At 50.5% G+C, this 17,026-nt stretch overlaps 5 protein-coding genes across 5 annotated transcripts; 1 reads left to right on the top strand and 4 right to left on the bottom strand.

Annotated features, from left to right (window-relative positions):
- Positions 1–675: 675 nt before the first annotated feature.
- On the bottom strand, positions 676–4,363 carry CGGC5_v013934 (uncharacterized protein; the record flags this gene model as incomplete). Its single annotated transcript, XM_032026151.1, has 2 exons — positions 676–1,928; positions 1,993–4,363. The coding sequence occupies 2 exons, from the start codon at positions 4,361–4,363 to the stop codon at positions 676–678; spliced, it is 3,624 nt and encodes a 1,207-aa protein (XP_031877371.1).
- Positions 4,364–8,721: 4,358 nt separating this feature from the next.
- On the bottom strand, positions 8,722–11,910 carry CGGC5_v013933 (putative oxidoreductase; the record flags this gene model as incomplete). The annotated part of the gene is made up of 5 exons (XM_066153008.1): positions 8,722–9,842; positions 9,892–10,231; positions 11,048–11,116; positions 11,170–11,775; positions 11,830–11,910. The coding sequence occupies 5 exons, from the start codon at positions 11,908–11,910 to the stop codon at positions 8,722–8,724; spliced, it is 2,217 nt and encodes a 738-aa protein (XP_066007579.1).
- A 754-nt stretch (positions 11,911–12,664) lies between these two features.
- On the bottom strand, positions 12,665–13,485 carry CGGC5_v013932 (putative peptidoglycan-N-acetylglucosamine deacetylase; the record flags this gene model as incomplete). The annotated part of the gene is made up of 2 exons (XM_032026148.1): positions 12,665–12,738; positions 12,792–13,485. 2 exons carry the CDS (start codon positions 13,483–13,485, stop codon positions 12,665–12,667), a joined length of 768 nt encoding a protein of 255 aa, XP_031877316.1.
- Positions 13,486–14,812: 1,327 nt separating this feature from the next.
- Positions 14,813–15,265, top strand: CGGC5_v013931 (uncharacterized protein; the record flags this gene model as incomplete). Its single annotated transcript, XM_032026147.1, has 1 exon — positions 14,813–15,265. The coding sequence occupies one exon, from the start codon at positions 14,813–14,815 to the stop codon at positions 15,263–15,265; it is 453 nt and encodes a 150-aa protein (XP_031877318.1).
- A 281-nt stretch (positions 15,266–15,546) lies between these two features.
- Positions 15,547–16,607, bottom strand: CGGC5_v013930 (uncharacterized protein; the record flags this gene model as incomplete). Its single annotated transcript, XM_032026146.1, has 2 exons — positions 15,547–16,292; positions 16,370–16,607. The coding sequence occupies 2 exons, from the start codon at positions 16,605–16,607 to the stop codon at positions 15,547–15,549; spliced, it is 984 nt and encodes a 327-aa protein (XP_031877319.1).
- Positions 16,608–17,026: the final 419 nt, after the last annotated feature.

Here is a 17,026-nt window from a genome sequence, read left to right as displayed (position 1 = left end):
GTAGTCGTGATGAGGTAATTTGGGCTGTAGGAAAAGCTGTAGGAACAAAGGTAGATGTTCTGATGGGTTTGCTGTAGAGTTGTGAGCCTGATGTCATTTTAGTCGACTATACCAGATGAATATATATAGATGGACTTCCATCCTGTTCGGCATTTCGCTTCTCGCGAGCGACTTCCACCATGGATGATGAAGAAATCATTTCAAAGCATTCTGCAGAGCCAAGCACATCAAAAATTACTATGCTTGTGCAGTGGAAATCGACAGCGACCACCAAAACACTTAGCGACTACCCAATTTGGTAAGTTTCGTCGAGCTTCTCAGCGCCCCGAAGGCCGAGAACAGGGGTTGTGGCGTCAACAAGTGGTCAGATACGCTTAGCAATCAACTGCGGTCTCCATACTCTGATTGGATAGTTGGGCCGCGAAAGGATGACCGCGTCAAGGGATGCGATCCCACCACTGAGATCGCGACAGGAATGCGGCACGATGCGGTACTTTTGAATTCAAACTTTCCGTTAACGTGTACGAATCCTACAATGCAGTATGCATGCTTACGTATATATCAACTACAACGCGATACCGAGTGAGTATCATCAAACGTTGCCATTCAGAAGACACCCCCAACAAACATTCAAAACCGAACTCCACATTCATATCGAGTCTTGCGTGTTCCACCTCAAGATAACTTCTCAAAGTCTTCAGGACCAAGAGACCTATAATCTAAGACCCGCCCCACGTGTGTTTTGTCAATAGACTCGCAATTGCGCATGATCTTCATCATCAGAATCCGTATGAATTGAATGAGACCAGTGTCGCACATATTTGCGTCCGCTGCATCATCGTCTGCAGAGCCAGGCGTGAGTCCAAGAAATTCGCAAGCACTGGCATACTCCTCGCAAGACTTAAAGTATAACTGGCCAGAGAAAAGATTCAACTCTGTCGTGCTCGGTTGGGGGAGATACCCGGTCCACTTTCGCCGAGGGACAGTGTAAAGATCTAGCTTGTCAAGCGGACTAAAGCTCATGTTTGGACGCGGAGCATAAAGATGCAGCCGCACGAACCATGACCGTTTGATTTCGGGGAGAAGCTCTTGCGCTTCGTAGGGGCTGACGATGATAGCAACATTAATCCCACCCTTCGTAGACTTTTCTCTGGGAATTGTTGTAAGAATCCACTGCACGGATCTTTGAAATAGATCAGATACATAGCGCTGACAGGAGGGCAATTTGGGGATGATCGTCTTCACAAAGTCATTTGTGACCATTATCCTCCGAGGGAAATTTCCAACGGCGAAGTGAGCCGATGCACTCGTATTGCTCAGAGACATGAAAGCTGGAACCCAGGCCTTTGAATCAGATGTAAAGGTACCATCAGAAATGAGAGCTCTGACGTCTGGGTGGATAGAGTGTTGCTGTGGTTGCACGGGGGGCGGCCTTTGGATCTCCCGCTCTTGCTCGACTTCGAGGGAAAGCTCACGCTCCTGTTCCTCCCGAAAGGTGGACGAGTTGGAATTGCGTCCTCCAAAACTGAGAACCCGCTCGGTGATGATATCGCCTTCCGTGTGATCTGATAGGTGGACGAGCTCTTCGCTGTTGTTCTGGGCGGGTCGATATCGCGACTCCAAACTTTGAGCCTCTTCCTCCAGAAATTTCTCGGCGTGAGCTGCATCCAAGCTGGTCGCGCCGTCGACAGATGCCTCCTCCCATAATCGTTTATGGCGTTGATGACGTCTGCCCTGGTTTGCCCACAGCCAAATGCCACGACTGAGATCTACGAAAGTCTCGGAAATGGCCCACTCAAGTATGTCGCAAACATCAATGTTCGTGGTCTCTCGAGTATGAGATTGTGCTGATATTTTCTGCTGTATTTCATTGGGGACACAGAAGACTACAGACTGGCCCTTTCCCAGTTTTCGCATTCGCATGCAGGCTATTGTCACAGTATTAGCTAATGGTTCGTATTTTAATTTTATGAAGTCCAGGGGTAGGGTTACCTTGAACCAACCTGTCTTTCGTCAGGTTCGCACCGAGAGTGACTGCCGCTCGATAGTTCTGTGGTAGCTTGAGGTCGGTACCTCTGGTGTGCGCTTCATCGAGAAATACGAGACAGACATCAGGCTGACTTGCAAAAGCCGACGTATGGAATATCTGCACTTGGTGACGTCGATCTATGACGCAAATATTGTCATGCTCGTCGCAGAAAACAACAGCTTGCGTGTGCTCGTCGTCCTTTGTCATCTCAAGCCAACGCTTGGCAACGCCAATGTTGTCAAGTTCCAACACCTGCGCGCCAACGTCGAGAATGACGCGAACTTGAGGGTCTAACTTGGTAACCATCCCTAACAGTGCCTCAGCGTCGGACTGCGTCACATCTTGCCGAGTTGGCATCAACGACACAGAATTCTCGTCTTGAAGGAGATACTCCAAAACCAAAGCATTGGTGTGCTGCTGTGTGGGATCATCAAGCTGAGATACCGTAAGCGGTAGAAATGCTCGGGAGTCGTTGGTGCCACTGAATCCAGTGGTAGGATGCGGCTTCACTTCTCCGATGTCCCAACCTGAGGCCGATAGTTTGTGCGGAAACTCTTTCAGCTCTTTGGGGAACATAATATGTGCGAGGAAGTAGTCTATGACGCTCTTGGCGTATCGCAAACATGGAAAGAGAACTTCGGTGCACAGCTGATAGTCTTCCAAGTTGACACCGGAGAGTTGATGAAAAGCCAGCGGCAATCCGTTGCTATCAGCAACCCATACGTCGTACTCCATGTCAGACTGGTCAGAGCGCACCAGATGATGAAAGCTGAGAAAAATATCGTCATTCTTCAAGCCCTCGTAGTAATAACTCAAAGACGTCAGAGTTATGATGACCTCGGGGTGACTGAACTCCGATCGAGCGGCCGGGCTGTCCATGGCCCGGTAGGGTACTGCCAGCCGCGTTTCGGGATTCCTTGTCTCATTTGGACCATAGTCGACTCGCCATCTTTTCTGAGAAAACACAAAGTTGAGGACTCCCTGAGCAAATAGCCCCCTCAGAAGGAGAAGCGTTTCCTTCGTAGGTGAGTCCCACAGTCCGGATTGTTCAATGGAATCCACTTCTGATTCAGTGAGCTTGAGCTTTGTGATGTAACAGAACACAGCTTCGCGAACGCCGGCTGGCTGTTTCGTCATGGGCAGACCTGTTGAGCCATCTCTGCTCAGTCGCCGTGCGACGCCATGGAGTAGTCGATTTCGTGCGTCTTCGTTCAGAATACGCAATCTAGGGAAACCACCTTGTGGCCAAGAATTGATTTCTATAGAGGTGAAGTCATCCTCTCGCGATTCTGGAAGCAGCTTCCTTATGACATCCAGAACATGGTGGACACAGACCCAGCGATCTGGGCTGTGCTCGATTGACTGCTGGATACCCATGGTGTAGACCAATTCAAATTTGACACTGAAGTTTTCGTCACTTTCATCGACCATGATCCGAGAATGCTTATCCAAAAGGTCTTTGGTTTGGAGCAGCAGGCGGCTGATATCCTTCTTTTCCGCGATTGCGGATTCGACGCACATTAGCTGCAGGGATAAAATGTGTGGAGGCTGGAGTAACAGCACACCACCAGACGCCATGCATTCCCGAAGAATGGAATTGATAGTGTTTGCTTCGGCCGTACAGACTCGAACATCTCGGGAAAAAGGCATGTAGAAAATGCGGCGATTACACAAGCCACCAAGCTTAGAGATCAACATCTGCTGCATCTGCTTGGACTGCGGCTTTGCTACAGTGGCGCAAACGATCCGGGAGCCGTCTGCTTCGGAAGATGCAACCATTGGTAAAATAACGGATGATTTTCCTTCGCCCATGTTGAGCTGCAGAACGGCGTTCCTGCCTGTAGGAGCATGCCTCATCTTGTCCGCAATGTCTTGTTGAACTTCGCGAACCATTATACCGCTGTCAATCTCTAAAAGAAGAGTGTCAGGATAGACCAGAGGATCCCAGTTGGTGTGGCCTAAGTTTCGCAATTCATTTGTCAAGGCGGCGACATCGCCCCAGCTGTTAAGCATCCGCTCCGCCCGCTGTAGGTGTGTGATAGAAACGCCGTAGTCAGCAATGAATTCCTCCCATGCTTTCAGACTGCTTCCCAAGTTATCCTTGTTCAGCCTTTGAAGTATGAAGACAGGGTTGATTCGCGGCATTTGGAAGAAGTTATGCTGTTGGGAGGGGAAGCCCTCCTGACCAGCACCGAGGCTGAAAACAGCTTCGAGAATTCTGCAGTGACGGCGATGCACATCTTCCCGGCACGCTTGGAGATACTCAATGAAGTCCTCCTTCCTCGGCGTTCCATGGATAGCGATCTGGCCGGTCTTCTGGTCTCCCCGCTGCATAGCCTGCAAGCTTGAATGAAGATCTTTCACATACTGTTGCTCGTACGACCCCTGAGCTTTGTCTTTCAAGCGCTGAATCAGCTTCGACAGCCGATACTGCCGCTTCAACGGTCTGCTGCAACTACCCCGCTTGAATTGGGGATGCTCTTTGACGGGTGATGGAGGTTGTGCGTTCCGAAAGATGTCACTGGCGGCCACGAACCCCTGCTCTCTGCACAGGTTCCATGTTGGTGTTGCCAAAAGTGGGTTTGGAAGTTCAGGTGGAACTATGACAGATGGCAATCTTGACGCGATCCTATCGAGATACTTTCGGAACTGCAAATTGTCGTACCACCTTTCGAAAAGGCTGTCAAGCTTCAAGGTAAGATTTTCGAGTTGGATGTATGTCTTCCACGTAGAGCGATGTTCGCCGTTGAGGGGCAATTTGGGTGATTTGCATGGCCACTGACGTTCAACGCACGCCCGAAGACTCCTGACAGCTGCAATTCGATTGCTTGCCACGCTGGTCGTCCTTCGAGCGTCAAAATCTGTGTAAGACTCGTATCTTTCCTGACTCCAGTGGGCCTCCGGACATTGTTCGAAGGGCACGAACTCTGCTCCTATGCAAATCTCCACCTCATCAGTATCGAAGGAGGCGCCTGCTGACAGTACAAATTTCGGACACTCAATCTTTGGGACCACCACTTGAGCAATCTCTGATGTGGTCTGAAATGATGCCAAAGTTTGAATTACATCCATATCCGCGTTGTCGGAGTAGGCCAAAGTCGCCAGCCATATCATTAGCTTGAATTTGCATATAGTAGGTAGTACGGTTTTATGCAAAGCAAGCCAGTGCTCGGTGATGAAATCAGAAGACTTCTTGAGAGTGCCGGCATCGTAGTTAATACCAGTCGTCACTAACGAAGACTTTGTTGTACGAGCATCAACCGATGGCCCTTTGGCTAGGTAATGCCAAAGACGCTCTCCCATCGACGAGTGAAGCGGCTCAACCAGCACTGATTGACCGAAAAACACAGTTTTAGCGACTGAGAAAGACTTCGAGAACTTGGTTGTCGAGGTTCGGTCTCGAGCCTCATACACAACGTCCGTCTCGGTAGTGTGTCTTTCCGCACCGAATCCCGACAAGCGAAACGTTGCTGACCGAGCATTGTCGCGACTAAGTAATTCGGGTGACACTTGTCTGATATAGCTCGCAGTCGGAGGTTCGATGTAAGAACGTGGATGGAAGAACTTGGCCCTTTCTGCAATATTGAGTATTTCTCGGACGTACTCGAGAAAGAATCCATGCTGTGATAGTGAACTAAGCCCTGTCTGCCAATCCACTGCCTGCATGACCCGCTCATTGGAAAGATAGTACGTCCGTCCAGGAGTCAGGCGTGCAATGATGCACAGCATATCAATGTTCTCCTGCGTCAATATGTCAAAAGACTTCACAGATGCAGAGCTCAGAATTGCCAACGCCTCTTCAGTACCAGTCCGCTTCGTCAGCGGGTCTGGAATGCAGAAGGAAGTAAGTGCATGAAGGTAACACAAAAATAGCTGCTCTGGCAACTCTCATTTCCGATGAGTCTGCCCAGTCGATCATCGACATCGTATGTTTGAACCCTTTGCTTAGTCAATTTTTTGATGTCAACCTCGAGATGATCTTCCGTTGCGCGGTGCGATGCCTCGCCTTCAAGGATCAGCACCTTACGCGAAGGAGACAGTGAAGAACCTCGTTGACGATGTTGTTTCAAGACCAGTTGACTTTTCAGTCCTACCAAAGTACCAATTGACTGACACGGGTCGATGCACATGCCTCGATACTGCTTTGACATCATGGTCGTGGATCCTGGCTGTAGGCTGAAGTCAAGTCCCAAACATGGAAGCTGAATCAGAATCGACGCGTTGAGATGATTAAGAGTCGGATGAATCCAAAATCGGTCCTCAAGAGGCTCTAGAACCCTGGAAATGAGTCTTGAAAACTTTCCATTGACGTCAATCAGTGAACTGTCTTCGTTGGAAAGCTTCCAGAATGTATTCTCACCAAGTTGGTGTCGTCTCAATCGCCAATTCGACTGCGATCGATGCCAAGGATTGTTCCTATGACAAAACTCAATGGACTGGTCCTCGTGGTTGTACCATTGAGAATAGTCATCGACAAAAGATATTGGAAAACTTCCACGCAAATGACGTGAAGGAACCAGATCAAAATGCCCGTCGCCTTTGATAGCATGAACAAGAAGATCGGCCTCAGGAGGTTCAGCTGTGCGATCAAGATGTAAGTGAACATTGTGGTCGCGAAACACAGCCTTCGATGAAAACTCCATACCTGGGACAGCAGTAGGTACGATTTCGAGAGATAGCCGTCCAAAAAGCCGTTTGTATGTAAGATGGTTCAAGTAGTGTTTTGGCAAATGATCCAGGGGAACACCGTCGACAAGAAGATCGCCAGTCAGGAGGCAAAAGTGCACAATCTGACCTAGTGCCGTGGAAGTAAAGAGCCAGTAACTCAGATTGTTTGAGACGGCTTTCCAGCTGCTGGCAGGCTGGTAGGCAGCCCAGGACTCCTTGACGGCGTGATCAATTGCATTGCTACTCTGTCCGGTGAATCTCTGAGACAAGTAGCGATGACAACTGTAGCATGCTTTCTGCCACCGGCGGTAGAGGTACTGGACTGGCGTCTGAAGGGAGTACAGGAGAGAATCGGAGAACTCCTGAATGCCGATGGAGCATTGCAGAAAGATCGATGCATTTTCGTCAGTTGCTAGCATGGTGCGCTGGAATGCTTCATCGACTGCGAAAGTATCGGAACATATCGAGAATGATTCCATTGCCCTTTGCTGAAATCTGATCTTGTTCGTATCGTCATGTATGTTCCGTGCCTTCTCCCGTAGAAAGGTCGCCCACGTGAAGGCTACCTTTCTCGCCGTGTACAAGTAGACAAGACATTGGTTTTGAATGTCTACTGACTTGGTGACAGTAAGCAAGCGACGTGCCAGAGCTATGAATGTAGCCAAAGCTGCCGAACATTGCCAGTTCTTCTCGCAACGGTTTGTGGACTCTGTGAGGCCTTGCAACATCTTGCTTGAGAAGTCATCTTCTTCAACAATGATATGCGCCTCTCCCAAATCAGAAGTTCCACGCGGTCCCGCTTGATAAATGCATTGATGAATGATCAAGCTAACGTCCCATTTTTTGAAGTCAATGGTCGGTGCGAAAAGTTGGAGTAAAATGTTTTGCCAAGCGATTCTGAATCCAAGCGGTATCGAAGCGAGCGCTTTGTATTCGTCCAGCGACATGTCGTCTGGGCACTGGCTCTGTGAGGAGATGACGGTGTTTGGAGAGGGGCCACTCGGGTTCCGATCGGGTCGGAAAAGGAAGTCTTGCAAGGGCGAAGCAGTGCTGGAAAGCTTGTACGTGCACTTATGTCTTGTGATGTCGGGAAGCTCCATTGAGCCCGCGTAGGAAGACGCTTTGTGATCGGAGTACGCATAATGCAATCCGTTCCTAAGAAGGATATCGGATTCGGCGATTACACCCACTGCTTTTTCCTTGCGGTGTGTCACGGCGTTGGGTTTGGTGTTAGAAATCAGGCGGAGTGTTTGGGGCCTGGCCTCGCTACGAAAGAATTGCCTGAGCCCATCGTAACTTTGGAGGTCAAGGGAGTAGCCAGAATTAGACTTTCGTTGATGGGAATACTCGGTTTCGAGTACGTCGAAGAGAAAGAACATACTAGCCTCTCTCCAGTGTCCAAAAGACTGGGGTAGGGCGAGTTCAAAAACCGTTGACTTCTTGGCCAATACATCTGATGGCAGTGGCCACTCATGGATAGCAATTGTTATGCTTTCAGCTTGGTTTTTGTATAAACACCTCTTGCATTGCTTAGCGACGTGTGCGTAGTAGTGCCGTCTTGAGTGGTTGTCGAAACATTGCGTGTCATTGCAGGAATTGACCCGGTACCGTTGCATGAGGTTGTCGTACTGTGTCTTCTTAGTTGCGAAATCTCGGCGTTTCTTTTCTCTTTCTTTTGTTGCGTGCGCCTCAATCTTCCGGCATAACTCTCGGTGCGTCTCTGACTGATCGAATGTCCGAACTGCGAAGCATGTGCCCTCCCCGAAGGCCGCGTAAATATTTGACTTGGAGAACTGAGGCTTGCAACCCCGCAGCCGACTCTCGAGATAGTTCTCTGCCTCGAGTAACCTTTGCATGTCTTTCCTGGAGGGCAAAAGCAGATTCTGAAACATACCGATTGGGATCTTGGGGTCGTAGTCCAATGGCATAGGATGAGCCCTCGTGGCTGCCTTGTCGCAGGCGATCCAAATTTCGAGATTGGTAAGTATCAAAGTCGATGTCAGTTCCGGATTTCCTTTTATGAGCTATGAGCTGCTGCCCTCGCTGTGGTAGATTTCCATAATATTCCGCAACTGTGAACAAATCATTAAGGCGTCCTGATCAAATTGATTCCGCAGCCAGTCGTTGAGATTAACCGCAATCCAGGACTCGAAAGCCATGAGATTGAAAAATCGATACTCTTTATCAATCAATTGAAATTGCAGGCCGTCCAAAGGAGGCAATATATCCGGTGCGTAGTAGTTCAAGGTCCAAGTTGGAGAAAACTCGCGCCCAGAAGACAATTTGGTCCGGTTCGTGACTGAATGGAGGAAGGCATCAAGCCGTGGAAGTCTTAGCATTGTGTCATTGGCGATGTCGAAAGTGTCTAGCTGCGACAGGTCGTGAGTGAGATCTCGGGAGCTGCTCTGTTGTGTTGCTGACCACCTCTGCATGAGAAGTTCATTGGCCGAGCACATACGCCGACGAACCACATCCAACGCATTGGTATTGACCATCGAGCCCATTTTCTTCAGTCTTCTGGCAAGTTTCGCCGTCATCTGATGCAGTACATCAGAGTGAAGGCCCGTTTGTGAGGATTTATGAAGAAGCTCTGCCATGAAAGAAACCATGAAAACTTTGTACAGGTCGAAGTCTGGTTGGGCGCCCTCTCTGGAGCCTCGGTGAAAGATGAGCTGTAGAACGACGCGGATTAGAAGCCACATGGGAGATCGACGCCATGAATGAAGGCAATCCTTCCATAACACCTCATCCCTCGTGTTCTTCCAAATTCTGTCTTCCTGGAGAGATTCTCCGGGAACCAATAGGAAACTGTGTAATAATTCTGTAATCATCTTCGGATGCGCTGTGTCTCGAGTCTCGTCATGTAGCTGATCAGCCTTCCTGACCTGAGGTAGAGTGCCTGGTGCAGCCTGGGTGCTCATTTTTGCCAAGGTAGCAACAAGAGTCTCGAGAAAGCCGGGCTCGAGGACTCGAGCTACGCCAACTGTAACGCCTCTTCCCGGAAAGCTTCTTCGAAGTCTCCCAATCGTCCCGGTTACAGCAACATTGGTAGGGGAAAGTTCGAAAGTCTCAAACTGGAACGCATCTCTCGCACGGGTAATGAGCATGCCGGCATTCTGCTGCTTGACGTACAGGGCAATCGACTCTAAATGACAATCAGTTTCAGCTCGCTGCTCGATTTCCGAGACACTCACCTGGCTCTGGTAGAGTGGAGAGAATTTTGTGAAGGGATTGCTCGTCAATAGCTATGGCATCGTGAAGCGGCGTGTGAACCTGAAGCATGTGCTGCATGGCGACACTGGCTATCTCAACAGAACGCGCAATCTCAGGTCCAAGATGGCGTTTGAACTCAGACAGAGACTGGCATACGAGCGTGAGCAGAGCAAGCTCGTTGTGAGGAGAGAAGTCGCTCTGCTGAGGAAGACGAGATGGAAGGAAAATGTGATGGAATAGATAGAGAGCAATCGCATCCGGCGTTGTCTCGCTATTCGCTAAGTTCTCAAAAGCCATTTTGATGCTGGTTTTGGTGATGTTCTGACGGTATGTGAGTGTTAACAGTGATAATACTATCGAGATGTTGGTTGTTGAATAGACGAACGGCCTGAGGGGACTGCGCTGCAATCGTATTTGGTTCAAAAGTTGAGGAGAAATCCATCAGGTTCATTTTGGCTTGGACACCCTGTTGTCCGAATCAATCCACGCGTTGCATGGAACCTTGCGGTGCCAACAATGTCAAGTGTCTGCAGGAGGCCTTCCAGACTTTCTCTTTAGATTTTCAAGGGTACAAAGGGAAAGGGTTTACAATGACCTTGCGGATGCATTTCGGACAAACAAAGTTTCCTCCTCGCTACATTGTTGGCCTCAAAGTCTGATATCAAAACTCCCATGCAAACAGTTCTCACGTAGCTGGGTCGTGAATATCATAATGTCGATGGCGTGATCATTTAGATAAGGGAGCCATCTTCCCAATGAAAGTTAATCGACATGGGCTTTGGAGTATGCCTTTTTACCAACGAAGCGCAGCTGATCGATGGATGTTTAACGCTGCACGTGAATATCTTGCTCAAAGACCATACAGCATGGTTTCTGCCTCACACCAATCCCAAAACTTCCTTGCCAATGAACTTTCGCTGCTTGGAGATGATTGAAACCCATCGGAAATATCATCTGGGATACACCCAAAACGGCCCCATGGAACGATGTATGACCCGTTCTTTTCATTCGTCACCTTGGGGGAGCAAGCTGCGAAGAGCTCGCTGTAAGCCCCGAACTTTGACGGCTTGAAAACGACGCCCTACGTAGGTCGGCGTGAGATAAGGACTCTTGATGTTCATGTGCTCTGATACGTACCATGATTTTGCCCATTGCAGCTGGTGCATGTCTCTGCAGCTCTGTCTTTACAAGACCTGGGTTGACGCTCTGTGTATCGTGAGTCGCAAGACCTTGCTCGAAAGGGTGCGACGTCCACTTACCACCGAGATGATACCACCATTCTCCGTCTTATTTGCGAATTCTTTTGCCAAGAATACCACACCCACTTTACTTTGCATGTAATCACCCATCGAGTCGCCCAACTCCTTTGGTGCGTCATTTGCAGCATTCCAAACGACGCCACCTTTCGGGGCTCCCAGGGAAATCATGCTGGCGATCCACACAACTCTCACACTGCCCTTAGCGACTCCTTGCATCGCAGTTGTATTACGCAATCTCTCTTGCAAGCATCTGGTCAAGAGGAAGGGGCCCAGAGCGTTTGTACCCATTTGCAATTCATGGCCTTGGGCGCTCCTGCTGTTCTTGGGAGGCATCATGACGCCTGCATTGTGAACAAGAACATCAAGTCTCGTTTCCTTGGCGAGAAAAGAATCTGCTGCTGGCTTGATTGTTGTGAGATCCGAAAGGTCGAGCACTAGCGACTCGAGACGTCCTTGACTCGATGGGTAAAGTGATTCGAGTTCCTTGATAGCTGTGGCAATCTTAGAGGCGGATCTTGTCGCAATGTAAATTGTTGCATTGGCGGCATAGAGGATCTTGCAGAGTTCCAAGCCGATGCCGGAAACTCCTCCGGTGATGAAGAAGACCTAGCGATGTTAGTTGAGGGAGTAAAGTTGTGGCTATTGTGGGTGGGCGCTTACTCTGCCACTTTGGTCTGGCAACTTGTCTTCTGTAAATGTTGGCTTAGGTGGAAAGAGTTGGTTGAAGTTGCGTCCGGCCATGTTGATTGCAGTGTTGAGGGTTGAAAAAAAGTGGCTGATATGACGTTGTTCAATTGATGCTGAAAGATGAAAGGTACGTACAAATGATTTTATTATTCGTAGCAAGAATTCAAATCGAGATGTAACGTGGACTATGGATCAACGTATAAGTAGTCAATTCATCCAGTTCGATATCTAAAATATGTTGCGCGGCCTGGCGAGTCGGCGCACACGATCTAACCAAGTACGGCGCCGCAACATGGCTTCGACATTGCTCGGTTCACAATGATCGGAACTTCATTGAGACTGGCCCCATAATTACCGATCCTACGGGACGGATCTGCTCCGGCCTTGGCTTTCGCCGAAAAGTCGGGCGGAAAAGAGCTACTTCAGTGAAAAGCCGGCGCCGATCGGGTTTACGGGCATGTTCGTGCCCCAGTAAACCCGATCGCGAAATCCTTCGCGCTTGCAAAGCCCAGGATTCAATAAAAGTAACAAAGGGGGGCGCGAGCTGGTTTCGACATCCTCAAAGCAATGCGTACCTATTCATTAGTTCTCACTTTTGCTGCGTTATTTGACCTGGTTATGGAGCACCGGTTTGGCAGCCGCGCGTCCGACCGGGCTGTTTTCACCATTGAATGCCAATGTATGAAGGAGTCAGAGAGGCCACAAGACCAATCAATTTCTCAAGATTCGTATGTACAGGGAATCATGTATGTCCAAGAATTTTAACCCGCCCTCGTGATTTGGCCAAATGCATCAATCGTACTTGTATTTAGCAAGAGCTCGCGCCGTTGCCAGTGAAAGAACCGGACTGGTACGCTCCGCTGGCGTCGTCAAGGCACTCGGCTTAAATTCTCATCAGTGCTATTCATCGATGCAGTAGATTATTTTTCACTTACCAACAGTAACCAGCTTGAGGTTGTTCTGCTTAGCCCAGTTGATCAACCAGGGCGTCAGGGTCTGCACCGTGGTGGCGTAGGTCTCGTGCATGAGAGGGATGTGTCCGTTGCCGCTGGCGCCGGCGGCCGTGAACTTGGCCTCGCTCTGCGCAGGGGTCTGGTTGTTCCAGTCGCCGCTGTCGACATCATCCGTGATGACCTTGTAACCGAGAGATCCCATGGTCGAGAGAACGGAGCCGCCGGTGGCCAGGTAGGGCGGGCGCATGTAGGCGGGCTTCTTGCCGATGATGTTGACCATGGCCTGCTCGAGCTTCTGCATCTCGGTGGTGAGCTGCGAGGAGCTCAGACTGCCGAAGTTGGAGGGGTGCGTCCAGGTGTGCGAGGCGATCTGGTGGCCGGAGTCGAAGGCCTTCTTGACGGCGGTCTTTTGGTTGTAGATGCAGCCGTAAAGAGTGCCCGTCATGAAGAAAGTGGCCTTAGCGCCGCCGTTGTTGAGGATGTCGACCAGCTGGGAGGTGTACTGGTACGGGCCATCGTCGTAAGCGAGGGCGAGGACGCCAGGCTTGGAGCACTTCTGGATCACGACGCCAGCGCTGGGGGCGCGCTTGATCAAGTCGAGGGGCGACTCGATTGGAATGGCCACAGCGCTGGTAGCCAGCAGCAAGGCGGTCACGGCGGACTCGAGGAAGTGCATGTTGAGCGATTGCGAATGTTGAACTTGAGAGTAGTCGGAAGCGAAAGATCGAGACACCAGGCCTTGGGGAAGAACAGGAGAACACAGGAGAGACCCGGCTTCGAGCTCGTCTATATATGCTTGTTTCGATTGAGTCTTCAACAGACGACAGTGAGCCCACTTGGACCACTCCAATCTCGTCGATCCAGAGAATTAGAACACGCGGGAGAAGCTCCTTTGTGGGGTTTTCGGAGCGAAAACATGGGAGAATCGGCCGGGCGAGATCCCATTCGGGAGTTCGCTTCACGGCAACAGGAAAACCTTGCTTGTTCCAGGGGCTGAATACCACTGCAGCAGGCCGGCAGTGAGGGGCTCAAGGGGGTTGCGAGATGGTCGGATGGACTCGCATCGGGTTAAGTGCGATAATGGAGCAATCTAAGTGAGCCGGGGAAAGCACAGCGAGAACGGCATTGATTGAGCAGTCTCATTTAGGCTCTTTTCCAGGCCACCAGTGCTTAATCTGGAACGGAGGGTTCCGGTCAAAGGGAGATTTTGCGGGTATTGAGCTGGTGATGCGCCGGGATCGCCTGCAATGACCGGGGTCCGTCAGGGGGCGGCTGTTTGGTGCAATATGACGGCTCTTCCAGCTTTGGTACTGGAAACTCTGGACTTCTCCGCACGATAACCAGTCAACTGCCAGACTTTAAAGCTGGGTTGATGCCTCCTGCGCGGCTGAATCGGCATGCCGGCAGCGGGTGGCCAAGGGAGATCATCCGGAACCTGGGGAAGGCCAAATCCAGGCCACGAGAAGTCGGTACCGTCGTGCGTCGTCTACCGGCTAAATATAATGCTTCAAGCAACGTGACGTGCTAAATCCAGCGCTGGGACGGGAATGTTGTAGTGCTGCGGGGATGCGGAACTCAGCTGTCAGGGGTTGATGTTTGTGGTCAAGACGCTTACTCATCAACATGGTTCATCTCATCATCATCATTCAGTTGCTGGCTCAATCCTTTTTTTTTTTTTCACGCTCTGATCAGAGCTCACTGTCAAGTGAGATTTCATCTGATTGCTCATATACTCCTGGAGTTTTTAAATATCGTGCCCTGTCTCGAAATTGCAGCAACCTGATTTGACCGGCAATCAGCCAACCATCTGATCGACATGTCTTTTCTGGGGTGATTAGGCGCGCCCTTTCGCTGTCATGGCTGAGCCCAAAAGGGACGCGTCTCATTCTCCTCATTTTTGGCGAGCAGAGAACCTACGGACACCAACGTCACCAATCTAGCAAACCAAAAATCAATTTCACCACCTCCTCGCCAACTTCTTTGTCACTTCTACTTAGTTCATCATGGACGTCGAATGTCAATGCGCCACAGTGACGTTCAAGACGCCGACCCTCGAGCCCATCGACGTGTACTGCTGTCACTGTTCTCAATGCCGCAGGCAATCATCGTCAGCATTCGGCACTTCCGCCATCTTCCCAGCCGAGGGCCTGTTTCCACTGTCCGATGAGCTCAGAGAAAAGTTGCATATCTGGACGCGACCGACCAAGAGCGGTGGACAGATGGATTGCTACCTCTGTCGCGTATGCGGGTGTCGCCTGTTCCACCGCATCCGCGACATAGATGGGACGTTGAGGCCGACCGTCAGCATCAAAGGGGGATCAGTTATTGGGCTCAAGCTCGACAAGGGAAAGCATATTTGGACCAATAGCGCCGTGGTGGATATACCCGGGCCGAATGAGAGCTGGCCTGAGTCGCCTTATACGCCCCCGGGCGAGCAAGAGGTTCTTGGGAAGTAGTGATATAACCAGGTTACACAGGCGCTTGCCAGTGTAACGCGTGGATTAAGTAAAGCTTATCTTCAGTCGTTTCGATCCGTAGAAATGACTTCCGGAGATTCTTTTTAGTATGGTGACAGGACCTCTGGTCGTCGTTCGGTTGTGGTTAAAATCTATGTACAGGTATTCAACATGGGCAAGAGAAGCAGAACTGTTTTACACAAAATGTCACCTCATGATCTTCACCTCCTGAACATGTGGCGTTATCAAGACAAGCCATTTTATCTTTCCAAAGACATTGGTCAATGCGTCTCTAATGCAGAGCGAGCGGAACGGAAGCGCTGGCCGATGCTGCGCTTGCTGCTCATCATCTTAACGCTCTCATCATAGTCGCTGGTACCGTTGTTGGGGTCAGCATCCTTGGCGTTCTCGGCACCGCACTTGGAACCAGCATTGTACGCTCCATCAGGTCCGTCGACGCCGGCGAACTCGCGTTTGTCGTTGGCCTTAAGCATGTTCGTCGCGGCCTCGGGAAGCCAGCCGTTAATAAAGTCTCCGTGGGAGCAGTACGAGCTACCGCACGCGAGCTCGAAGGGAGGCGTGCCGTTCCAGCCGTCGGGAAGAACCTTGCGGAGATCGTAGCGGATGGAGAAGCGCAGCTGGGGCATGCGCTTCATGTTCTCGGGGCAGCGGTTGGCGGGCTTGAAGCCGTCCTTCCAGTTCTGAGTGCCTGAGTAGGCGGATTCAAGGGTCTGCTCGTTCACGCAGTCGTGGAAGAGCAGGAGGGTTTGAAGGTGCGTAGAGCACGTCTTTGTGGGGAAGGCTGCAGCATCCTTCGTTTCGCCGTCGTCGCCCTCGCAGAACCACTGGATACCGGCCAGCTCCTCAACATCAGCTTGGGATGTTGCTTTCGAGTTTCCGGCTACGGTCTTGTAGTTTTGGGGGATCGCGACTTCGGCATTCTCGATGGAAACGTAGTAGGCTGAGAAACGGGAGAAAGGGACGGGAGTCATGCCCGTGTCGTTCTTGACATAGAGCGTAGGGACCCCTTGGACATTGTTAGCAGATGCTTCTCTTGAAAAGTTCAGAGTCAAGCAGCTGTAGTAATAATATAAAAGAACTTACAGTAAGAGGAATAATCGTTGGGGTTCTCGGCAGTTGAGCAGCCGGCCTGGAGCTCCGCAGAGGTGTTGGTGTTGAGGGTGACGGCATCTGAGCCAAAGAAGGTGTGCATATGACTTTTGTACTGGCCGGGAATAACCACCGGGTCGATGTTCTTTCTCATGAAGGGCTCGGCCACAGCAATTGTGTAGGCATTGGCGATGCCAGCACCGGCAAGCAGAAGGGATGTAGCGGGATGCATGTTGAAGAGGGCGATGACGAAAGCAAAAGGAACGAACGAACAACTCAAGGAGTTTCAGTAAACGTACTGATGGAGAAGAAAGGAATGACTGGCTTAGAAAACAAAACTCTGAACAATCAGACAGGCTGACAGCTCCCTATAAAACTTCAGCTCGACTAGTTGATAGGGCGGACTCGACGTTTGTTCATCCCATAATCGACTGCATCGCAAATGCCCCGCCGGTATCTCGTCGATCCTGGTAGATTCTGCAGGGATTAAGCGCACCGTTCTGCGGGCTCGGGCAGCTGAAACACGTCGTCAACTTGGCGGATTTTCCGCCCAGCGAATGAACGGTAGTTGTGTATGGCTTCAGGGCCAGGATAGGGTTGGCGTAGGCGCTGCATGCCCTGCACTGTAATTTTGATTGAAACGGCTTAGAC

This window comes from Colletotrichum fructicola (genome assembly GCF_000319635.2).
Source record: "Colletotrichum fructicola Nara gc5 chromosome Unknown KSG_Nara_v1_contig08, whole genome shotgun sequence".
NCBI lineage: Eukaryota > Fungi > Ascomycota > Sordariomycetes > Glomerellales > Glomerellaceae > Colletotrichum > Colletotrichum fructicola.
The sequence above is the reverse complement of the archived record's forward strand: the minus strand, read 5'-3'. Positions and strand labels throughout refer to the sequence as shown.